Source organism: Gopherus flavomarginatus, chromosome 16 (assembly GCF_025201925.1).
Source record: "Gopherus flavomarginatus isolate rGopFla2 chromosome 16, rGopFla2.mat.asm, whole genome shotgun sequence".
Taxonomy (NCBI): Eukaryota; Metazoa; Chordata; order Testudines; family Testudinidae; genus Gopherus; species Gopherus flavomarginatus.
The window spans coordinates 1,222,180-1,244,130 of record NC_066632.1 but is presented as its reverse complement, the minus strand read 5'-3'; the positions used below and the strand labels follow the sequence as shown (position 1 = coordinate 1,244,130).

Sequence of the window (21,951 nt, the reverse complement as noted above, 5' to 3'; positions counted from 1 at the left end):
AGCTTGCACATACCGAGCCCCTGGGATGGCCGTAGGGGGAAGTAGCAGCAAGACCCATCTCACCGTAACTGCTGCAGGCTGAGGTGGCTTTTGCCTGCACTCAGCTCATGGAGATAACTGGCTGAGGAGCATCTGACAGCTGGTTATGTAGCTGCTGCCTGCGCGTTTTCACTGAGTTCATCTCCACCCTGTACTAGTCTGCAGGCACAGGGCAGGTGCAGCTTTGGCCTAGGCCAGGGTGCCACCCTCACGCAGCCCCGTGCGCTGAATGCACGACAGACGAGAACCTGTGCAAACTGCAGCAGTAAAGCAGGGGGTCCCTGAGCCCATCTCTCACTTCCCTGCTCTGCTGCAGCCTCTTTGGCCTAGTGCCCTGTCTGCCCAAGGGGGAGGGCCTGTCCCAGCTCTTAGCAGGTGTGTGTTGGGGCAGAGCTCAAAGCGCTTTATGCAGCAGGTTGGTAACGTTCAGTTTCTGCCTCTGGAAATGAGGGTAGAGCAGGGATGGGTTGTGCCTAAGGTCAGGCGCTGAGCCCTGCAGCTAGAACCCAGCTCTCCTGCAGCCCAGGCTCGTGTGATCTGCTGGGGCTCCTGGACCAGGGGCCAGATGGATCAAAGCCTGCCAGGCACTCAGCTACTCTGGGGCTGGGGCAGAGGGCAGGGAGGCTTGGTCTGACTCCACTGAAATGGGGATGAGCCAGGTCCCTTTGGTCCCACGGGTGTTGCCCCCAGGCTGGGTGCAGGGCTAGGGGAAGCAGAACGAGATGCTCTTCTGTACTGTGGCTGCTGCCTACAGAGCACGGCTGGCACCAGGCTGAGATCCTGCATCTGCTTCCCTGGACCTGAGCTGGGGTCGCTTGCCCAGGACCGGCGCTAGGGTTTCTCGCGCCCTAGGCGCACGGGCATTTCGCCCCCCCCACGCTGATCCTGCGGCTCCGGTGGAGCTGCCGCCATCATGCCTGTGGGCGGTCCACCGGAGCCAAGCGAGCAGCCGCCCGTCCGCAGGCATGACTGCGGCAGGTCAACTGGAGCCACCTGCCACCCCCCTGGCAAAATGCTGCCTCCCGAATAATCCTGGCACCCTAGGCAATTGCCTAGGCTGCCTAAATGATAGCGCCAGCCCTGTGCTTGCCCCAACCTCCTTCCTGGTTCTGCCCCTCACCGCCCCCCCAGCATAGCTCTAGCCCCACTCTGCCTCCCTCTTGGTCCTGCCCCCTAGCATGGCCCCAGGCTCCCACCCGCTCTCCTGGTCCTAGTCCTGCCTCTCCCCCAAAGCACGGCCCCAGACCCCTCCTGGTCCTGGTCCTGGTCCTGCCCTGCCCCTCACCACCCCCCGCAGCATGGCCCCAGGCCCCGAGCCCCTGTCCTGGTCCTGGTCCTCACCACCCCCCCAAGCATAGCTCTAGCCCCACTCTGCCTCCCTCTTGGTCCTGCCCCCTAGCATGGCCCCAGGCCCCCACCTGCTCTCCTGGTCCTAGTCCTGCCTCTCCCCCAAGCACGGCCCCAGACCCCTCCTGGTCCTCACCCCCCCCCCCCCAGCATAGCTCTAGCCCCACTCTGCCTCCCTCTTGGTCCTGCCCCTCAGCATGGACCTGGGCCCCCACCCGCTCTCCTGGTCCTGCCCCACCTCCCTCCAGCATGGCCCCGGCCCCAGGCCCCCACCCCCGGTCCTGGTCCTGCCCCTGCCCCTCACCCCCCAATGCCCGCCCCCCTCTGGTCCCGGCCCCGCCCCTCAGCATGGCCCCGCCCCCTCCTGTCTCCCGGACTCACCCGCTGCCGGTGACCCCTGACCCCGCCTGGGTCACGTGACGCCTGTCATGGCGGCCCCCGGGGCGGCAGGCGGCGGGACGGTGACTCGGCGGCTGCTGCTGGGGGCGGCCGGGGGGCTGCGGCTCCGCCCGGCGCGGGGCTTCCGCACGGCAGGTGGGGCGGGGCCGGGCCGCCCCGAGCTCGGGCAGGGCCGCGCGTGGGACCCCCACGGCCACGGCCACGGGCGGGCTCGGCGCTGGGGGGGGCTCCGGGGGGGCCGAGACCCGCCAGACACGTCACGATTGTCACCGTCACCCTAGCGGGGCGCGACTGAGCCGGGTGCCCCCCCGTGCAAGGCGCTCGTCGGAGGGGGATGCCCCGCCCGGCTGCGGGCTCGGCGCGGGGTCTGCGGGGCGCCCCACTTCCCGCTGCCTTCCGGGCTGAACTGGGCTCCTAATTCCCTGGCACCTTCCCACGGGCCCGGCCCGGCCCGGGTTCCTGGGCCCGCGGCTCCTTCTGTCCATGGCCTGTTCGAACCGGCCGTTCCCATCCCGCCCGCTGCCCCCTGCCCCGCCAGGGCCGGGCCGGCGTGGGGACCGGGCAGTGGCTGCGCCACCTCCGCACGTACCGGCCCAGGACACTGTTCGCCCCGTGCGCTTTCAGGCTCCTGCCCCTCAGGCTGGGCCGACGGCCCCGGGAGCTCTGCCGCTAGCTGAGCTGCCATGTCTTTGTCCCAGGGGTGCTCCAGGTGGAAGACGAGAGCTGCACAGCGGAGCCCGCGGGCGACGTGTGAGTACCAGGATCCGCGCATGGGACAAAGCTCAGGCCCTTTTCGCAGCCGTCGCATTGGAGGATTGACGCTGCCTCCTCAGCCAGGACAGTGTCTGTGCTCAGAGGCTGCCAGACATGGTCCAGAAGGACGTGGGCAGTAGTGGGCTGAGCACAGCACTGGGGTGCAGGATGCCTGGGTTCTAATCTCAGGGCTGACACCAACTCCGTGTGTGACCTCTGGCAAGTCACTGCCCCTCTTTGTCCCTGGTCAGTAAAACAAGGATCATACCTGCCTCCCTCACCAGGTGGATGATATTTCCAGATCCTGCCCCTCTGTAGGGGGGCTCAGAGAATGGGGTCCTGGGGGCCTCTACAGCCCTGCAAGAGTGGCAGCATGGCCCCGTGGGTGCAGTGCTGGACTGGAATTCGGGAGACCAGGGTTCTGTTCCCAGCTCTGCCGCTTGGGCAAGTCTCTGGCTTGCTCTGTGCCTCAGTTTCCCCACCTGTGATGTGACTAGGATGACCCTGACCTTGCTCTGTAACGTACTGTGCAATCTGTGGCTGGGAGGTGCTGTGTCTGGCGCGTGGCTAATGCCTGTCAGTCGCCCTGGCGAAAGAGAGAAGCACCAGGATTGCCGTGTGGTCCCATTCCAGCTGGCTTGCAGGCTGCCCTGACTTGGAGGTCTGCTGTGTGTGCCCCGAGAACTGATCCCCCCACCCCCGTCAGCAGCCCTGGCTCCATTCACTCTATATAATCCTGCTAGCCCCCGTCTTCCAGTGGTGGCAGGAGGTCACCGGATCTGACTGTGTTTCCCCAACACCCCCCTTCCCTCCTCTAGGGTGAACGTGGTTTTCATTGACCGTTCCGGGCGCCGGATCCCCGTGCAGGGGCGTGTGGGGGAGGATGTGCTGCGCCTGGCCCAGAGGCACGACATCGAATTGGAAGGTCTGTGCCGCTCTGCCCTCCCCTGCCCCGTGCTGGGTGGTAGACGATCGGGGATGCAGACAGCTCCGTGGGCCGGCAGGAGCCAGGCTCTCCCTGGGCCCCAGCAGCTGCCAGTGACTGGTGTGACTACAGGAGCCCTTGGAATCTCTTCAGTGCTCCCCCCAACCCCCCGTATTTCAGGGGATTTTCCAAGTCCCCAGAGGGGGCCATGGTGCAGGGAGGTGGGAAGGGGCAGGGCGGGGTCAAGCTCATGGTCCCCGCACGTCCCTCCCTGTAGCCAGACTCCGCTTCCCCCCCAGGAGCCGAGGATGAGGCTGAGAGGGAGTCCCAAGAATCCAGAGTGGGTCCCTTTGGGGTGAGGGCACTGAGGCCGTCAGGCCGCTGGAGGGTGTCCCAGAGCTGGACCCAGGGGGCAGGAGAGGGGAGCTGCCAGAGGTGAGGGACTCATGTAATCTGCCCTCCCTGTACAGACACGTGGCTGGGCTCCCCCTTCTCCCTGGGGGTAGCTCAGCCCCCCTGCTCCTTTCCACTGCAAGGGCCTTGTCCGCCCCCTGACTCTCTGCTCTTGTGTTCCCAGGCGCCTGCGAAGCCTCTCTGGCTTGCTCCACGTGCCACGTCTACGTGAGCCAGGAGTTGCTGGACAAGCTGCCTGTCCCTGACGAAAGGTAACGGCCTCTGGGTGTCTGGGCCCTGCTGCCCCCCCATCACCAGGAGGGCAGGGCTCTGCGAGAGCCTAACGCTGTATTCCTCTCCCTGTTGTGCCGGGTGAGCGAGAGCGGCCCCCCCTGTGCTGGGTGCAGCAGCGGGGTTCCTGCCCCTCACCGTCTAAACAGACCAGTGAAGAATTTTCTCCATTTTATAGGTGAGGGAAACTGAGGCCCAGAGCCAGTAAGGGCCCGCCCAGTCACCACGAGCATTGCCAAAGCTGTGACTCGAACCCAGGGCTCCTGGGGCCCAGTGTTTTAGCCCCAAGCCTGTTCTTTCCCTTTGCAATACTGCGTGGGGGCTATTCAGCTGCTGCCCTCCCCCCCAGCAGCAGCTGCATTTCAGTGAAACAGTCGCCTGCATTCAGCCTGGAAAATGCTGCCCACCAGCTAACGCCCCCCTGCCTTGTGGATTCACCCTTGACTCTTCGGCTCCCTAGGGAGGAAGACATGCTGGACCTGGCCCCGCAGCTGCAGGAGAACTCCCGGCTCGGCTGTCAGATCATCCTCACCAAAGAGCTGGAGGGGGCAGAGTTCACCCTGCCCAAAATCACCAGGAACTTCTACGTGGATGGCCATGTTCCCAAGCCACACTGAAGGCTGGAGGAGTCTCTGGGCTGCCCGCGGCTCTGGGACTGGGCCTTATAGAGCCCAAAGCAAGGGGGGCTGGTCGGAGAAGGCTCCCCTGGGGGCCTGCTGGTGACATGGAGAGGTGCGGGGAGAGGTTGTTAGTTTTATAGGCCCAGGGTGAAGCGCTGAGCTTCCTACAGGCCTTGGGGGCGAAAGGAGGAAGATGGCATCAGCAAGGATGCTAGAATAACACCCCCACACCAAAAATCCATTCCAGCTCTGCCACCCTCTCCCCAGCACCTGTGCTCACAGCCCCAGAGGTGACGTGGGATGGAGGAGGAGAGGGGGCCGTACAACAGCCCTACATTTTCTGTCCAGGGAACGGGTATTTATTGGTGTTGGTTGACAAACCCTGCAGCCCATCCGGAGGAGAGGAAGGAGGGCGGGGGGCTCTGCATTCTCCCTGCCTGGCGGTCGGTGCCTGATGGCGTTCTTTAATATACAATGGGGCCTTGGTGCATTCCATGTGCCACTTGACAGGGATGGCAGGGACCGAAGCCGCATATTCGCTGGGCTGGTCACAGTCGTTCACCCTGTAACCTCAGGATCAGGGCCGCTGCCCCTCCCGCAGCCACATTCGGTTATTAAAGCTCACGTTTGTACAACACACTGCCTGCTCTCCTCCCCGGCCTCCACACCTGGGACTGTCCACACGGGCATCGTAGGGAGCAGAGAGCCGCTCGCTCTCCAGCTGGAGCCAGGCACTAGTTACAGCTGGCCTGAGAGTCAGTGGTACAAGATTTACCCCTCCCAGGCAGCTGCAGAACCCAAACCCTTCTGCAGCCCCCCATGGAGCACAGGAGGTGGCTGAACATCAGCCAGGGAAGGCGAGGGGGTTACCGAATTACACACGCTCCTAGCATGTGTCTTACCACGACACACGGGAGCAGGCTGGGCTGGTGCTGGGGAGAGCCCCAGGACAGCTAGCTACTGTGCTCCTCCCCTGGAATCAGTGCTAGACTGAGCGGGGTGTTTAGGGGGAGCCCCAGCATCCTGGGGGCCAGATCCCGTTGAAAGCCAGGAACCGGCTTTGCCAGCCAAACACCCATCCAGGTGCTGACTGTTCTACCTTTCTGCAAAGGGAGACACTGCATCTACCCCCAGACATGCACCCACCCCTCTGCTGAACTGTTGCTGTCTGGTTGACAAACAGCTGTTGTGTCCCTCCCCAGAGGTGGCTGCATTGTACTGGTGGGGCTGTGCCCCTGCCCTTTGGAACAGCCTCCACCCTCCCATGAGATGTGCGCAACTGGTCAAGTGTGTTTCTCTGCACCATCTTACCCCCCAGCCCCCACTGGGGGTGGGGGGAAGGGCTGGGAACAGCCACAGCAGCTTAGTGAGTCATTGCAGGGGGTGGGGGGTTCTGACCTGAAGTCTAGCTTTGGTGGCATGTGCAGTGTCACTTTCTCCTGCCTGGGGAGGTGGGAACGTTCCAGCCCCCCCTAGCTCCATGGCTAGTCTGTCTGGGCAGGGAGCACCCTGCATGGTTTGGCAGTGGTAGGACGGCTGAGGGCAGGTGGCCTGAGACCTGACAGACTCACTCCATGGAGGGTCTGGATTCCTGAGCCCAAGGTCACTCACCCAGCAGGAACCGAGCTGAGTCCCAGGACTGCTGCTAGGTGCTCCGCCTGCTAGGGCGCCCTGGCACGGGATGGGATGCCAGAGCCAGGCCTGGGGAATTCACCTGCCCAGCTCTGCCACATCCAGGCCCCAGAGCCTGCAAGAAAGCTGAAACCCAGCCCCAGGGCAGCTCTCCCCCCAGGCTTGTTCATTGGGGGTATTCCGGTAGGTCCGCCGAGCCCCTTGTGCTGGGTACAGCACAGACCCAACCCCAAAGATCTCCGCAGAGCCAGGACGGGGAATGGGGACCCGCACCCCCAGGTACAGGCAGCACTGGCCCAGCCAGGGATTAAACCAAGCCCCAGCTCCATTGCCGTAGCCTCTGGACTATTCAGCCAGTCTGCCTGCCACCTCCCTCTGCCACGTGCAGCACTGTGTGCCCGAGGGGCTCCCAGGCCCAGCTGGGCCGTGGCTGCACACACAGATCCCCAGGCCAGAAGGGGGCCCTGAGAGCACCTAGTCTGCCCCCCTGCACAGGCCAGAGGGGGGAAGTCTGAGGAAGTGCACCCTTGGCATAACCACAGCAGTACCGGGGTGGGGGGTCTCCACGCCACCCAGTGCTCACAGCTCTGGGTCCCACGATGCATTCACTCTACCCCACTGACGGGGGGGGGGGGGAGGAGAGGGGGAGAATCACCCCTAGGTGGTGCTCACCATCCACAGCCAGGGCAAAGGGGGGGGGGGTGTCCGTGTCTCTCCCAGCCCGGCTGGGCTGAGAGCTCCTGCCCCTGGGGAGCCGCTCTGGGGTCCTCAAATGCTCCAGGGCTTGGCAGAGCCATACGGGGGGGGACAAACACCCCACTGCTGGGGCAGGTGGACATCAAACAACCCCCCAGGTTCTAGCACAGCGAGACACAAGACAACCCCCTGCACCGGCCAGACCCACGACCTGGCCAGGCTCCCTCCCCCCTGCTGCAGCCGCCCGGCCCCGGCCCTCCAGGTTCTTATAGGGCGAGGCCCCGGCTGCCCAGGTGTGTCCGGTTAAGTCCCCCCCGCCCCCCAGCTGGGGCCTGGCCCTTGCTCCGGCCGCTCCCCGCAGCGAGGCTGCCGGCCCCGCGCATGGAGGGGGAGCTGTTCCTGGACGGGCACCCCCCCGACTTCTCCCTCCTGCAGCAGCTGCTCTTCCCGCCCTGCCTGGAGCCAGAGCCCGGCAGCCCAGCCCGGGGCCCGGCCAGCCCGGGAGGGGCAGCCAGGTCAGCGCCGGGGGGGATCCGGATCGGCCCCATGGACCTGCCCTGGGGGAGCGGGGGAAGAAACGAGGAATCGGGATCAGCTCCATGCATATGTCCCGCCGCCCCTCCCCCGAGGGGAGATCCGATTCCTCCTCATGCACGTGCCCGTAGGGAGGGAATCCGGATCAGCCCCATGCACTTGCCCTGGGGAGGGAGGGGAGGATCCGGATCAGCCCCACGCCCTGGCTCCGGAGGTGGGGTGGGGGAGGATCCGGATCAGCCCCACGCACTTGCCCCGGGGAGGGGGAGGATCCAGATCAGCCCCACGCACTTGCCCCGGGGGTGGGGGGGAGCATCCGGATCAGCCCCATGTACTTGCCCCGGGGAGGGAGGGGAGGATCCGGATCAGCCCCACACCCTGGCCCCGGGGGCGGGGGAGGATCCGGATCAGCCCCACGCACTTGCCCCGGGGGCGGGGGAGGATCCGGATCAGCCCCACACCCTGGCCCTGGGGGTGGGGGAGGATCCGGATCAGCCCCACGCACTTGCCTCGGGGGCGGGGGAGGATCCGGATCAGCCCCACGCACTTGCCTCGGGGGTGGGGGGGAGGATCCGGATCAGCCCCACACCCTGGCCCCGGGGGTGGGGGGAGCATCCGGATCAGCCCCATGTACTTGCCCCGGGGAGGGAGGGGAGGATCCGGATCAGCCCCACGCCCTGGCCCCGGGGAGGGAGGGGAGGATCCGGATCAGCCCCACGCCCTGGCCCCGGGGAGGGAGGGGAGGATCCGGATCAGTCCCACGCCCTGGCCCCGGGGAGGGAGGGGAGGATCCGGATCAGCCCCACGCCCTGGCCCCGGGGAGGGAGGAGAGGATCCGGATCAGCCCCACGCCCTGGTCCCGGGGAGGGAGGGGAGGATCCGGATCAGCCCCACGCCCTGGCCCCGGGGGCAGGAGGATCCGGATCAGCCCCACGCCCTGGCCCCGGGGAGGGAGGAGAGGATCCGGATCAGCCCCACGCTCTGGCCCCGGGAGGGGGAGGGCAGGATCCGGATCAGCCCCACGCACTTGCCCTCGAGCCGGGCGCGAGCTCCGGGGCTGGTTTGGGCGGGCAGCTCGCGAGCCGCAGCCTCCAGCTGTCATTGGCCGGGGGCTGCGGGCGGGATCCCGGGGCTGAGCCTGGGGGCTGAGGGGGCCGCCCCTGGGGATGAGTGGGGGAGGAGGCCGCCCTGGGGGGAAGGAGGAGGGGGGGTGAGTGGGGAGGTGCCCCGGGGGAGGAGGGGGAGGGTGATCAGGCCCCGGGGGGGAGATGCCCCAGGGGAGGGGGAGGTGCCCCCGGGGGGGTGAGTGGGGAGCTGCCGAGGGGGAGGGGGAGGTGCCCCGGGGGAGGGGGAGGGTGATCAGGCCCCGGGGGAAGGAGGAGGGGCCGAGGGGGAGGGTGATCAGGTCCCGGGGAGGAGATGCCCCAGGGGAGTGGGAGGGGATCAGGCCCCGGGGGGGGAGTTGCGCACGAGGGGGGTGAGTGGGGAGCTGCCCCGGGGCGGGAGGGGGAGGGTGATCAGGCCCCGGGGGGGAGATGCCCCCGGGGAGGGGGAGGTGCCCCCGGGGGGGTGAGTGGGGAGCTGCCGAGGGGGAGGGGGAGGTGCCCCGGGGGAGGGGGAGGTGCCCCCGGGGGGGGTGAGTGGGGAGCTGCCGAGGGGGAGGGGGCGGGGGAGGTGCCCACGAGGAGTGTGTGGGGAGCTGCCCCGGGGGAGGGTGAGGGTGATCAGGCCCCGGGGGAAGGAGGAGGGGCCGAGGGGGAGGGTGATCAGGTCCCCGGGGGGGAGATGCCCCAGGGGAGTGGGAGGGGATCAGGCCCCAGAGGGGGAGGTGCGCACGAGGGGGGTGAGTGGGGAGCTGCCCCGGGGGGGAGGGGGAGGTGCCCACGGGGAGTGTGTGGGGAGCTGCCCCGGGGGAAGGGGAGGGTGATCAGGCCCCGGGGGAAGGAGGAGGGGCCGAGGGGGAGGGTGATCAGGTCCCCGGGGGGGAGATGCCCCAGGGGAGTGGGAAGGGATCAGGCCCCGGGGGGGGGAGGTGCGCACGAGGGGGGTGAGTGGGGAGCTGCCCCGGGGGGGAGGGGGAGGGTGATCAGGTCCGGGGGGGGGAGATGCCCCAGGGGAGTGGGGGGGGGAGCTGCCCCAGGGGAGGGGGAGGTGCGCACGAGGGGGGTGAGTGGGGAGCTGCCCCGGGGGGGAGGGGGAGGGTGATCAGGTCCGGGGTGGGGGAGATGCCCCAGGGGAGTGGGGGGGGCTGCCCCAGGGGAGGGGGAGGTGCGCACGAGGGGGGTGAGTGGGGAGCTGCCCCAGGCCCCTTGGTGCTCCGCCCCCCTAACGCCCTTGTGCTCTCCTCCCCCAGGCCCGCGGGGCGCCCCCGCCCGGAGTCCCCCCCCAGCATGGCCTGCTGCCTGCAGGTTCCGGACAGCAGCGCCCTGAGCTTCCTGCAGGAGTCCGCCCAGAGGCTGCCCCAGGCGCCGGGGGGCCAGGAGGAGCCGAGCCGTGCGCCCAGGGCGCAGCACCAGCAGCCGCCGGCGGACCCAGCCGTGCGCCCAGGGCGCAGCGCCCCGCAGCCGCAGCCGCAGCCGCAGCCCGGGGCCAGCCCCCTCGCTTCCCTGGGCACCTGCAGCCCCATGGACACCCTGAGTCTCATCAGCCTGCACTGTTCTCATCTGGTGTCGGGCGCAGCGGCCCCAGCCAGCCCCCCCGAGACTAGGGCAGGGGCCCAAACGACGTCCCCCTGCCTCCTCCCCAAAGACTGCAACGGCAACCCTTCCAGAGAGGCCGGGGCAGCAGGGCAGGAGGGGCGGAGCTGGGAGCCAGGGGCCGGCGGCCCCAGCCAGCCTGAGCCGAGCTGCAGGAGGAGAAATCCCCGCAAGCAGCCCGCACCCAGCCGGAGCGCTGAGGCCCGAGACCCCTCTTTCCAGGGGGTGACCCTCTGCATGCGCCTGTGTCTTTCCCAAGGCAGCTCCGATGGGTACCAGCTCCTCATCCGCCCCCAGTACAGCAGGTACAGGGCTCCTGTCACAGCGCGGGCACTGGTCACTCTCTGCTAAGGGAGACTGGACTTTTCTGTCTGTCTGAACTACCCCCATAGGCACCCAGAGCTGGCTTGCTAGCTACCCCTATGCACACCCAGTATTTATCCATCCGTCCATCCACTTACCAAACACGCCCAGGATTGATCGATCAATTGATCCCCATACACCCCCATCTATCTATCTATCTATCTATCTATCCATCTATCCCCATACACCCCCTCTATCTATCTATCTATCCCCATACACCCCCTCTATCTATCTATCTATCTATCCCCATACACCCCCTCTATCTATCTATCCATCTATCCCCATACAACCCCTCTATCTATCTATCTATCTATCCCCATACACCCCCTCTATCTATCTATCCATCTATCCCCATACACCCCCATCTATCTATCTATCTATCTATCTATCTATCTATCTATCCATCTATCCCCATACACCCCCTCTATCTATCTATCTATCCCCATACACCCCCTCTATCTATCTATCCATCTATCCCCATACACCCCCTCTATCTATCTATCTATCTATCTATCTATCTATCTATCTATCTATCCCTATACCCCCCTCTATCTATCTATCTATCTATCTATCTATCCCCATACACCCCCTCTATCTATCTATCTATCTATCTATCTATCTATCTATCTATCTATCTATCTATCTATCCCCATACACCCCCTCTATCTATCTATCTATCTATCCCCATACACCCCCTCTATCTATCTATCTATCTATCCCCATACACCCCCTCTATCTATCTATCTATCTATCCCCATACACCCCCTCTATCTATCTATCTATCCCCATACACCCCCTCTATCTATCTATCTATCCCCATACACACCCATTATTTAGCCATCCAGCCCCTTGCACCCTGCCCACCTATGGAGCTCTCTCCAGTGACCGTGTTGTGGCGTAGCTGTCACTGTGCTATCTGCGTGCTGAAAGCAACAGGAAAATGTGAATCACACCAAAGAGGGCAGGGTCCCTGCTTTATGATTGTTTATCATGTATGTGTCTGTGCCTTCTGCAGGTGCTAAAGGAACCACCAGCCCCAACTCCTGCCATCTCTCCTCCAAGCTTCCCCCCCCCAAAGCTTGGGCTACTGGAGGACTGTACGGAGCTCTGTGTAGGGATCCCCTTTCTGCAGGGGGGTCAGAGATACTGAGCTGGGATTTGTCCTTGAAGATACAATGTGACAGTGTGTAATCATAACACAAGTTATGTCATTTCCCCGTCCCCGGCTCCATTGTCTCTCCACTAGTGCTTTCCGCTCATATAATGATCGGATTTGGGGGGGATGCGGGGGTGGGAGGGGATCGTTTGTTCTCTGGCACTTTAAACTGCAGCCGGTTCAAACAGACTTAGGAGCAGAGGCATTGGCAGACCAGCTCAGCCCCGACACCCATCTAGTCCAGGATCCAGCCTCTGTCAGTGGCCAGCCCCAGCTCTTTCAAAGGCAGGTAGTAGCAGCTGTGGGATAATCTGCTCCCCACTTGAAGTCTGGTTTAAGCCCTGGAGCCTGAGGTTTACTGTCTCTTCCTGTAATATCTCCTACTACAGCCTGGTCTTCTCCCACTCGCTAACTTGTCCATCAAAATACAGGACAATCCCCAAATGCCTTTTAAAGTTACAGAGCAGAAGAAAAGAGACTTCACCTTGGTTCTGTTTTCAGCCTTTAGCCTGGAGAGATACGTGGAAATGTTGAAAATTCACATTTGGACAGGAATTGGGATGGTGGTGGGAGGTGTTTTTTAGCCACCTAAGTGTTTTAGGAGCACATGTTCCATTGACTTTTGAAAGAGACGTTTGTGCCTAAATCCCTTAAGATATTTTTGAAAACTCCCCCTCAGTCCTTAGACAGTGGGGCCTGATTTGCCGTTGCCACGTTCAAGGAAAACAGAAATTGGCAAATTCAAACAGAGTACAGGAAATCCTTTTTAAATGCCGTGTGTAACTAGGCCATGGAATGTATTGCAGCGGGAGGTCACAGAGGCCTAGAGGGATCGGACATGATGTGGATAACAAGGATCTGCACAGTTCTAACCACTAGTGCTAATAACCATTTTGGAAGGGGCATTAAACCTCCTGCCTTAGGTCTTAAATCAATCGCTAACTACTAGGGGTTGGGATGAGACCTACACGGGGGGAAGATCACCCCACATCCACCTGCTGTGGAGTTTCTTGGACCTTTCTCTGAAGGAGCTGGTGAGTTGGGAAGTCCTAGGGCCTGCGTTGTACGGGAGGTCAGTGGTCACAACAATCCCTTCTGGTTTGATAATCTCTGAATCCATTGTGCTGTCCCCTGACTAGGCGTCCCATAGGTCAGATCCACTATGGCAGCTGCTCTGTCCTGCACCTTGAACTCTCATTGACACCAGTGGAAAGAGGCTGTGAAACACGACAGGCTGATCTGGGAGCATTTTGTGCCCACTTTGCTAGGTATCCGCGATTGCCCAGCAAGCAGAGGGATGAAAAATCTGACCCTCGGTAGCTGATTGTTGTTGGTTTGGGAGGAAGATTTTTTTTAATGCTGATCCACTGGTTTTTGCTCTTTGTTTTTGTAATGTCACAACCTGGTAAGATTTGTCTCATCTAATCTGTCTGCAGTGCAACATGTGGGAAAAGAAGCCGTAACCCAAATCCAAGTCACGTCTCTTTAACAAGAGAATTTTGCAGAGCCAGCAGTTCTGAGGAGGATCAAGGCTCCCTCTCTGTCCAGAGTATGTTGCTTTTCAGAAACAAAAACTGTTACAATCAAATGGTAACACTCGTAAACAATTGGGGCAGCTATAAATACCTGTATGGGGCCCGATTCTCCTATTGCTGGGAGAAATTCAGTCCTGTGTGGAGACCAGCTTAAGATCTGTACTCCACTTCAATTCCTCTCTAGCCAGAGCCTAGCTGGTGGAAATCAGACAGCGCTCCAAGGAGCAGCCATAGACTCACAGAACCACAGGGTTAGAAGGGACCACAAGAGTCATCTAGTCTCACTCAGGGGCGGCTCTAGGTATTTTGCTGCCCCATGCACGGCAGGCAAGCTGCCTTCGGCGGCTTGCCTGTGGGAGGTCCTCGGTCCCGTGGATTTGGCGGTATGCCTGCGGGAGGTCCGCCAAAGCCGCAGGACCAGCAGACCCTCCGCAGACATGCCGCCAAAGGCAACCTGCCTGCCGCCCTCATGGCGACTGGCAGAGCCCCCCTGTGGCTTGCCGCCCCAGGAACTCGCTTGGCATGCTGGTGCCTGGAGCTGCCCTTGGTTTCACCCCTGCCAAGATGCAGGATTTGTTGAGTCTAAACCACCCAAGACAGGTGGCTCCAGTCTCCTTTTGAAACCTCAGGTGAAGGAGCTTCCACGACCTCCTGAAGCGTCCCTGCCTGATTTACATCAACTGAGGATCTGGGCTTTTATAACTGAAGTGCTTCCTCTCACACGTACTTACTACCGGGTGTGGCACTTCTGTGAGCAGTCCCCTTAGCTTCAACATGCAATGCTCATGGTTGTAAGCGTTACAGGTACTTGTGTGGCTGGACACTGCTTTGGTCACTGTGTTATTGAATTCTAGGATTAGTTTTAGAGACACAGTTGATGAGAAAAGCTATGACAAAATAAAGCTGCAACCGTACTGGGCCTATTGCGACTTCCTCTTTCTTTTTTTCTGCCACACCACAAACTCAAATCCTATTTATCCACCAGCAAGGAAATAGATCTCAAAGCCCTTTCCTCATTTTCCAATACCTGGGGATTGTGGTTTTAATAAACCCACAGCTGTTGATTTGTCTTCCTGTGACATAAGGAACATCAGAAATTGGGCACCAATTTTTAAGGGTGAGGGTGACTCACCATGGGAAAAAAGCTACCAAGGGAAGTGGTGGGTTCATCTCGTGAGGTCTTTATATCCAGACTGGGGAGGTGTTTTAGCAATACAGGGGTAAATAAGCAGGTGAAATGTAATGGCCTGTGACAGGTAGGAGGTCAGGGTAGATGATCTAATCATAGCAGGGTAGGGCTGGAAGGGATGTCAATAGGTCCCCTGCACTCAGTGAAACTCCATGAAACTGTGCCATAAAGCCACCACGCAGCCCACATCTGACACTTGTCTTTTCCTTAGGTGGTAAGTGTTGTGCTTCCTGCCAGACGAGGAAAACTCCCCTGTGGAGGATTGCTGAGGACGGCACCCTACTCTGCAATGCTTGTGGCATCAGGTACCGGTGATACAGTGCTGCCAGTGTTGCTTTCTGAAACTGTGCACAAAAGGGCCAGGCCAAGGTCTGTACAAAATTAAATATGTGGGTGAGTGTCTGCAGGATGGAGGCTTTTGGATTCCTGTAGTCAGGCACCTAAACAAACATCTTGTTTCCACGTTCTGAGCACCCAGCAGTTCCCACTGATGCAGCAGTTTTGTAAAATTAAGCCACGCTTGGGTTAAAACCGGGTAGGTGCCTGGCATAAGATGGCAGTGACGCCATGCCCTTATTTAGGTGCCCAAATCAATATTGCCAGCTCTCGTGGTCTTACTGGGAATCCTGCGATAATTGGCGTTTTTCTGGAAGCTCCAGCTCCCAGAATCATGTGATTACCCAAAACACTGAGCTTTAATTTTTGAAAAATGGTTCAGAAAAAAGCTTGAAACTTTGAACAATGGTCACAGAGCTGAAAACACGACCCGTCACCCTAGTTGACCACATGAAGGCTCTGAAGCCAGACAGCAATGACAAAGAAATCAACAGTTCATTATTTTTTTGGTTTGGTTTCTAAGCTAACCCCTTGATTTTTTTGAGGGTCACTGCCTCATGGTTTTAGAACCCTTGGTGCTGGCAAGGCCACGAAATATGGGTTTAGGAGCTGAACCCAGGCCCAGGTTCTCAAAGGTGACTAACTCCTCTTGATTTCAAGGCACCTAAACACATTTGAGAATCTGGGCCCCATTTCCAAAATTCTTGGCCCAAGCCATATCCCTAAATAAATTCCACCCTAAATATCCCCCTTCTAAGCAAGGAGAACATTTCAAAAAAAGGTGTTTGTATTTATCTGAACCAACTGACTCCCCCTGCCCCTCCGCAGGTACAAAAAGTACAGGATACGATGTTTCCGCTGCTGGAATATCCCAAAGAAAAGTGGCAAACCTTACTCCCGCTGCTCGAACTGTGGAGACAGACTGCGCATGGCCGCGGCCCAGCAGAGAACCCTGAAAAGGTCATTCCCATTTGATTGATTTGTTTAAAAAAGGAGCAGCTTTGGCTGAATCACAACATCCTTCTTTTAAAATTAACACACACCCACACCCACACCTCTTCCAAAGCCTTTGCTCAGGCAGGCTGGGCAGTGGAAGCCACAGACTTGATCCCGTGAAATTGTTCACACTAGCGAAGGGGAGTGGAAGGAGCGAATTGTTTAAATGTATCAGTTCTTGGTTACAGTGAAGTTAGTTGGTGCTTAGAGGCTGAAATTTGCCCTTCTGCAGGGAGTCAGAACAAAATCTGGGCCCTCTTGTCCCATTTAAGCCAGGAGCCTTGTGGTGGCTCTAGACATTTCGCTGCCCCAAGCATGGTGGCATGCCATGGGGGGCGCTCTGCCGGTCGCCGGTCCTGCGGCTTTGGTGGACCTCCTGCAGGTGTGCCGGCGGACGGTCCGCTGGTCCTGCGGCTCCACCGAAGCCGTGGGACCAGCAGACCCTCCGCAGGCATGCCACCAAAGGCAGCCTGCCTGCCGCCCTCCCGCAGAGTGCCCTCAGTGGCTTGCTGCCCCAAGCACGTGCTTGGCGTGCTGGGGCCTGGAGCTGCCCCTGCTCTTCCCACATATTCAGTTTCACCTACTGGAGATACTTTCCCCTGGAAAATAGGTATTATTTTGCCACAAGAAGTTATTTTGCAGTAGAAACATTCTCCCCCTCTCTGTACTCTGGGGGTGTGCGCGTGTGTCTCCCTCCCTGGCCCTGCTGGAGGAGAGGAGTCCTGCCCTGGATGCGTGTTGTGAGGCAGGAAGGAACTGCCTTCAAGTAAAACAGCACACACCTGACCTGACACAGCTGGACCTGTCTGCAACCAGAAGCTGGCTTATGCAGCAGGTATTTAAACATGTTACCAGCCTTCTTTCATTGTCACTGGCTCTTCTCTCTGGTGCATGTGCTTCCTGCTGCAGCGTTCACCTGCATTAGGTTAGCAAAGTGACAGAGTTGAAAAGAGACGGGACATGCTGGGGGCTCAAATTAGCAAGAGGCAAGTGGCTGATTGTAGTTAAGTGCAAGTAGCACTGGTTCCAGAGTGATTTGTTGCCCCCTCTTCCCCCAGCTCCCCACTCTGGCCTGGTCTCAAATATTTTGGAGGTCGGCTGCTCTGAAATGTATCCATCCGGCACCTCTGTCTCTCTGCACTCTCAGTGCATCTTTTCCAAGAGTCAGCTGGGTGCTGGGTGGTCCAGTGGATCCCGCCCTGGCCGGCGAGTCAGGAGCTCTGGGTTCCAGGCGCAGCACTGGCTCTGCACCGACCTCCGGTGAGTTGCCGCTCGAGGCCTCTGTTTCCTGCTCTTTGGGGCTGGGAGTGTCTCTTGCCCTGTGTTTGTCCAGCACCCGGCCCAACAGGGCCCCAGTCTCACTCGGGGTCTCCTCATGCCACTATAATACCCCACTTCAGCGTGACGATGGAGGCCTTCCTCTGATCTAGGCCTTCTCCCCCCTGCAGCTCCAGCCGGGGAACGATCATAGTAACTGTAGCTTTAAAGGGCATCATTGAATTAGGCTCCTTTTGTTTTATTTTCTAGAAAATGTGACGACTTCCTTAAATCTCAAGCAAGGGCTCTTTGCTATTAGCCGGACAGCGGGCTCTGGTACCTGCTGGAGTGAGCAGGGGACCAGCGCTGCCCTGTGGGCTGAACGGAGGGATGCGAGAAGCGTTGGCTCAGTCCAGTTGCCTTTAGGACCAGTTGTTGCGTTTCCCCCTTCCTCTCGTGCTGTTGTGTTCTGTAAAATTAACGTTCGCTCCTGCCTTTGGTTTGCGCGAAGTGGACGGGAAAATGAACCCAGGTTTTTGCACAGGTGAAGTTGTTACAGAGCCTGAATGAGGGGTGGGAAAATAAGAGTTGGAATCTTAAGCTTGCTCCTGGCTCGCTGGGTGGGTGTGAGTGTGGGTGGCTGCTTGTTCAGACCCCAGGATACACTGGCCTGCAGTGCTATGCCCTGGGTCTAACCTGTCTTGACTGTAGAACAGATCACTGCAGGGAGGCTCTCTCTAGCAGGGCTTGTTATGGGGCAAATGCAGACTCCAGAAGAAATTGAGATAATTCTGGATGTTAAAGAAAATAAAATGTTAGCTCCATTCAGATAGTAACTTGCACCTGTGGCAGCAACAATCACTGCTATGGACATGAGCTGAACATGTGGATTCTGGCAATGCTTAAAAAACCTGCTCAAAATGAAATGAAGCATTGTTAAGGGTTTAAGAATGTTGTAGATCAATATTCGTTCATGGCCCCAATGAAGAGCTTTCCTGTTAACGTGCTGAGGTCTTTCCAAGGACAGACACTAAGACTTGTAAACTTGCAGGGCTCAGGCTTCAAGGCTTTTATATTTGCTAATTTAAAAAACTAAATAACATCAAGTGAGTTGGGGATAATTAATATGGAACCTCATTTGTTTTGTTGCACTAAACTTAGTAAGGGTTGCACTTTCTGAATAGCGGGATTATCTCCTTCGTTAGCTCGTTATGCATTTCAGAAACTTATTCAATTCTCAATTAGTTTGCTACTTAAAATAGTACTGATGGGGCATTCTTGTACAAAATGATTATCTCCATCTATTATATGTGTAAATAATATATTTATTTTTGCAGTACGGCACTGTTTACACACACACACACACACACACACACACACACACACACACACACACACACACACACACACACACACACGTGCCAAGTTGTGAACTTGGATGAAAATTGCCATGTTTTCTCCTTTCTGGTACCAATGTTCAAACACTCCAACGTGGTGACAAAGTGGGGAAGAGATGTGGTTTAAGATGATCGGGTGCTGTTGGGTTTTTTGGCTTTCATTCAAGAGTGAATGTGATGGTTGCACTTTAGAATAAAACTGACTTCTTGTTGCTGTGTATGACAAGACTCTACTCGTGCGTCCGTTTTGAGTTTCGATGTGACGTGTTGGTTTCTCCTGGGAGATATAAAGCCAGGCCTCCCCCATTCACAGCTGGGTCAGTCCTGTCTCAATGGTTTGCAAGCAGCAAAGAGTCTTTAAATCAATGGGTGTTAGATGCCTAAACACCGTAGCAGAGCCAGACCTAAGTGACTTGGGGGCTTAGCTGCTTCCAGGAGCTTTACCCATGAGCAATCCCATCTCTGTTCAACACAGCATTTAATCATGTGCTTAAAGTCAAGGTCTTTGCCCTATCGGGGACTAAATAGGAAGCCTAGAGGCGGTGAATTCAGATGTTCCGTGGCTGGATGCAGTATATTGCTAGAGAAACCCATCTCAGGGGCATTATTTTCCTGTCTCTGGCCAGTGACTATGGGCTTGGTTTATTCTGCCAATGAACTTCTCAAAACAGTGAAACCCCTGAGAACAGACTGGTCCCTGCTTTTGCACAGAAAAGCCACCCTGTGAAAAGAGAGTGGAAAGCTTAGAAGTGTTGACCTTGGAAAGACGAGGAAGTGAGGTCAGTACATAAAATAAAGACTGGGCAGAGAAAGGAGAGCGTGAGTTCCTGGTCTCTCATGTCTCATCACGCAAGGGCCAGGGGATGTGCAGTTAAAAGATGGCCGCTTCAAAACTGATGGAAGCAAATGCGTTTTCATACCGTGTGATTAGTCTGTGGAACTCACTGCCACTGAAAGTCATGGAAGGCTAAAAAATTTAGCAAGATTCAAAGGGGAGTTGGAAATTTAGATGGATAGCAACAGTATCCAGAGTTCTCCTAATGAGGTATACAGATTTTGGGAGGGATTTTAAACCTTGTGCTTCAGGGTTTAAGCCAATCTAACTAGTAGACACCAGGAGCAGATTATCCCACATCTACTACTGAGGTGGGTGTGGTTTTTATACCTTCCCGTCCAGTACCTGAACTGGGCACTGTAGGAGATGAGATGCTGGTCGAAGGGACCTTGGGTCTGATCCAGCCTGGGGATTCCTGTTTATGCTGTTTTCATTTCAGCGGCTTGGTGGTGCTGTTGCTCCTGCTAACTCTTAAGGCTCCGATTCAGCAAAGCAGTTGGACTTGTGGCTTTCTTTAATAATGGGTTTAACTCCATTGAAGTCAAAATAAAGCCAAATGAATGCTCAGGGGCTGGGCTGAATTGACTGAAAAGCTTCTGACATGCAGTGCACTGAGGCCTATGTGGGATACAGAGTCCAGGGGTTTCGTGATTTATTATGGGATGATTTATGATGTATAATAAACTGGATGTAACTCCCTGGCGAATGCATGTCACATGCCCTGCTCTCTGTAAGCCGCAGGGGTAGGGGATCCCTGATTCTTTAGGTCAGGCACTAGTAGCTCATGCTTTTAATCCTGCCAGTCCCAGGTCCAATGCCCGGTGTGTTGGCCTTTCCGTTAACATATCGTAGGGCACAATTCCCAGGGTATGGGAGCACACCCTGTTAGCAGCTAGCTAGTAAATAGTAACACTCCTGCTTGGATTGTGGAGGATCGGAACAACCGTGAGCCTCACAAATCTTTCCCTTGTTCTAATCTGCACGATTCTGTTAGCAAGGATGTGCTTGGCCTTTTGCTTTGGATCCATCCATGTGTGGGCATGGGGGTTTTCCCCATGTTTCTCCTGTGCACAGACATCGCTGGTGCTTCCTGGGAGCTCCACTAGTCTGGGCTTGAGGACCAAAGTTTGCAGAGCTCAGGACCAGGTTGACAAGGGCCCAGCACCTACCATCACTGGTTAAGATCTGGAATAAATTGCTCAGGTAGGTTGTGGAATCTCTGCCACTGGGGATTTTTAAGAGCAGGTAGGACAAACACACCTGTCAGAGATGAGCTAGATAATCCTTAGCCCTGCTAGGAGTGCAGGGGACTGGACTAGATGCCCCCTGAGATCCCTTCCAGTCCTATGATTCTGGGATCAGGGCTGAATTTTCAAGACAATTCAGCTCCTGCTGAGGAACCATAACAAGGGGTCAGGTGTCCAAAAGTGCTCAGCACATGGGATGGGATCTGCCAAAAATCTGACCGCAGATGAACTTGGAAATGAGGCTCCAGGCTCTTCAGAGAATTTGGTCCAATCTGTTTACGTTCTACATTTCCCAGCGAGTCCTCTACCCACCCGCGTGTGCTAGGGGAGGAAGGATAAGGGTGTGCAGGAGACCCAGCTCGATCAAACCCAATCTGGCAAGCCCAGAACTACGCTGGGGTTAGGGGAGAGCTTCCCAGATGGGTGCAGTCCTGGGCCTTCTCATGAGAAGTGTTGCAAAGTGGAAAGAAGTGAGAGGACTGCAAAGATTGGCTCATTTGAGGATAGTAAGATGAAAAAAACTCTACAGTGAAAGCCTAGCACAGAGGTCTTGGGGCCATGGCCCCACACACTGTTATAGGAGACAAGGTAGAGAAGACTGTGGCCCTATTCACATGTAAGGGTCAGATTCTCAGCTGTGTGAACTGGGCTTGCGCTGTTGACGTTGAAGAAGTGACATTTATTTACCCTGGGCCAGAATCCAGCTGTCCCCTCTGCTGAGGCCATGTTAGCAACGCTGACACTAGCCACCAGCAGCTGTCCTGAGCCGAGAGTGGCTGGGAGGTCATCCCCCCCCACGCAAAATTGAAACAATTGATTTTTTTTGTTTAAAAAAACAGAAAATTGGAACTTTTCTAGTTTTCTATTTTTCACTGAAAACCTGGAAATTTTGACAGAAAACATTTTCCTGTGAAGATTTGCGTTTTTGTCAAAAAGCCGTTTGCCCCCCACGCATCAACCCTCCCCCACCCCAACTGTTTTTGGGAAAATTTTCCACCATCCCTTCCCACAGCCTGTGCCATTTCCTGAACAGCTGCTGGAGGGGAGTGGCTGTTTGTCCCAACGGTGTGGGGGGGGGCTGTGAACCCAAGGTTGGGTCCTTGCTGTTTTCCCGTCCCATGGTTGGGAGCCGTGAGAGATCAGTTCACGACGACCCCCTGACTCCGCCCTCGGCCTATTTTTTCTGCAGTGGCGATTTTAGTTGCTTAGACCTGAGCCCCAGGTCTGTGCCTTTGAGGCCAAGCACAGCCCCGTGCGGAGGGCTGGTCAATGGCTGGGGTCCAGGGGGGTGAGTGGGCGGGAGCGGTGCCCTGGC

At 58.0% G+C, this 21,951-nt stretch overlaps 2 protein-coding genes across 2 annotated transcripts; both read left to right on the top strand.

The window, feature by feature from the left end:
- Positions 1-1,803: 1,803 nt before the first annotated feature.
- FDX2 (ferredoxin 2) lies at positions 1,804-5,404 on the top strand. The gene is made up of 5 exons (XM_050924857.1): positions 1,804-1,920; positions 2,484-2,535; positions 3,357-3,463; positions 4,041-4,128; positions 4,608-5,404. Exons 1-5 carry the CDS (start codon positions 1,815-1,817, stop codon positions 4,762-4,764), a joined length of 510 nt encoding a protein of 169 aa, XP_050780814.1. The 5' UTR covers positions 1,804-1,814; the 3' UTR covers positions 4,765-5,404.
- A 4,839-nt stretch (positions 5,405-10,243) lies between these two features.
- On the top strand, positions 10,244-18,515 carry ZGLP1 (zinc finger GATA like protein 1). The gene is made up of 5 exons (XM_050924852.1): positions 10,244-10,630; positions 13,281-13,393; positions 14,780-14,873; positions 15,733-15,864; positions 17,428-18,515. The coding sequence occupies exons 1-5, from the start codon at positions 10,254-10,256 to the stop codon at positions 17,474-17,476; spliced, it is 765 nt and encodes a 254-aa protein (XP_050780809.1). The 5' UTR covers positions 10,244-10,253; the 3' UTR covers positions 17,477-18,515.
- Positions 18,516-21,951: the final 3,436 nt, after the last annotated feature.

Excerpts from the sequence above, each read along its gene's own strand:
- FDX2 (XM_050924857.1), top strand. The coding sequence starts at position 1,815 with ATGGCGGCCCCCGGGGCGGCAGGCGGCGGGACGGTGACTCGGCGGCTG. Across the intron at positions 1,921-2,483 it reads GCGGGGCTTCCGCACGGCAG|GGGTGCTCCAGGTGGAAGAC; the intron begins GTGGGGCGGGGC and ends TCTTTGTCCCAG. Across the intron at positions 4,129-4,607 it reads CTGCCTGTCCCTGACGAAAG|GGAGGAAGACATGCTGGACC; the intron begins GTAACGGCCTCT and ends TCGGCTCCCTAG.
- ZGLP1 (XM_050924852.1), top strand. The coding sequence starts at position 10,254 with ATGGACACCCTGAGTCTCATCAGCCTGCACTGTTCTCATCTGGTGTCG. Across the intron at positions 10,631-13,280 it reads ATCCGCCCCCAGTACAGCAG|TGCAACATGTGGGAAAAGAA; the intron begins GTACAGGGCTCC and ends ATCTGTCTGCAG. Across the intron at positions 13,394-14,779 it reads AGGCTCCCTCTCTGTCCAGA|GTGGTAAGTGTTGTGCTTCC; the intron begins GTATGTTGCTTT and ends TCTTTTCCTTAG.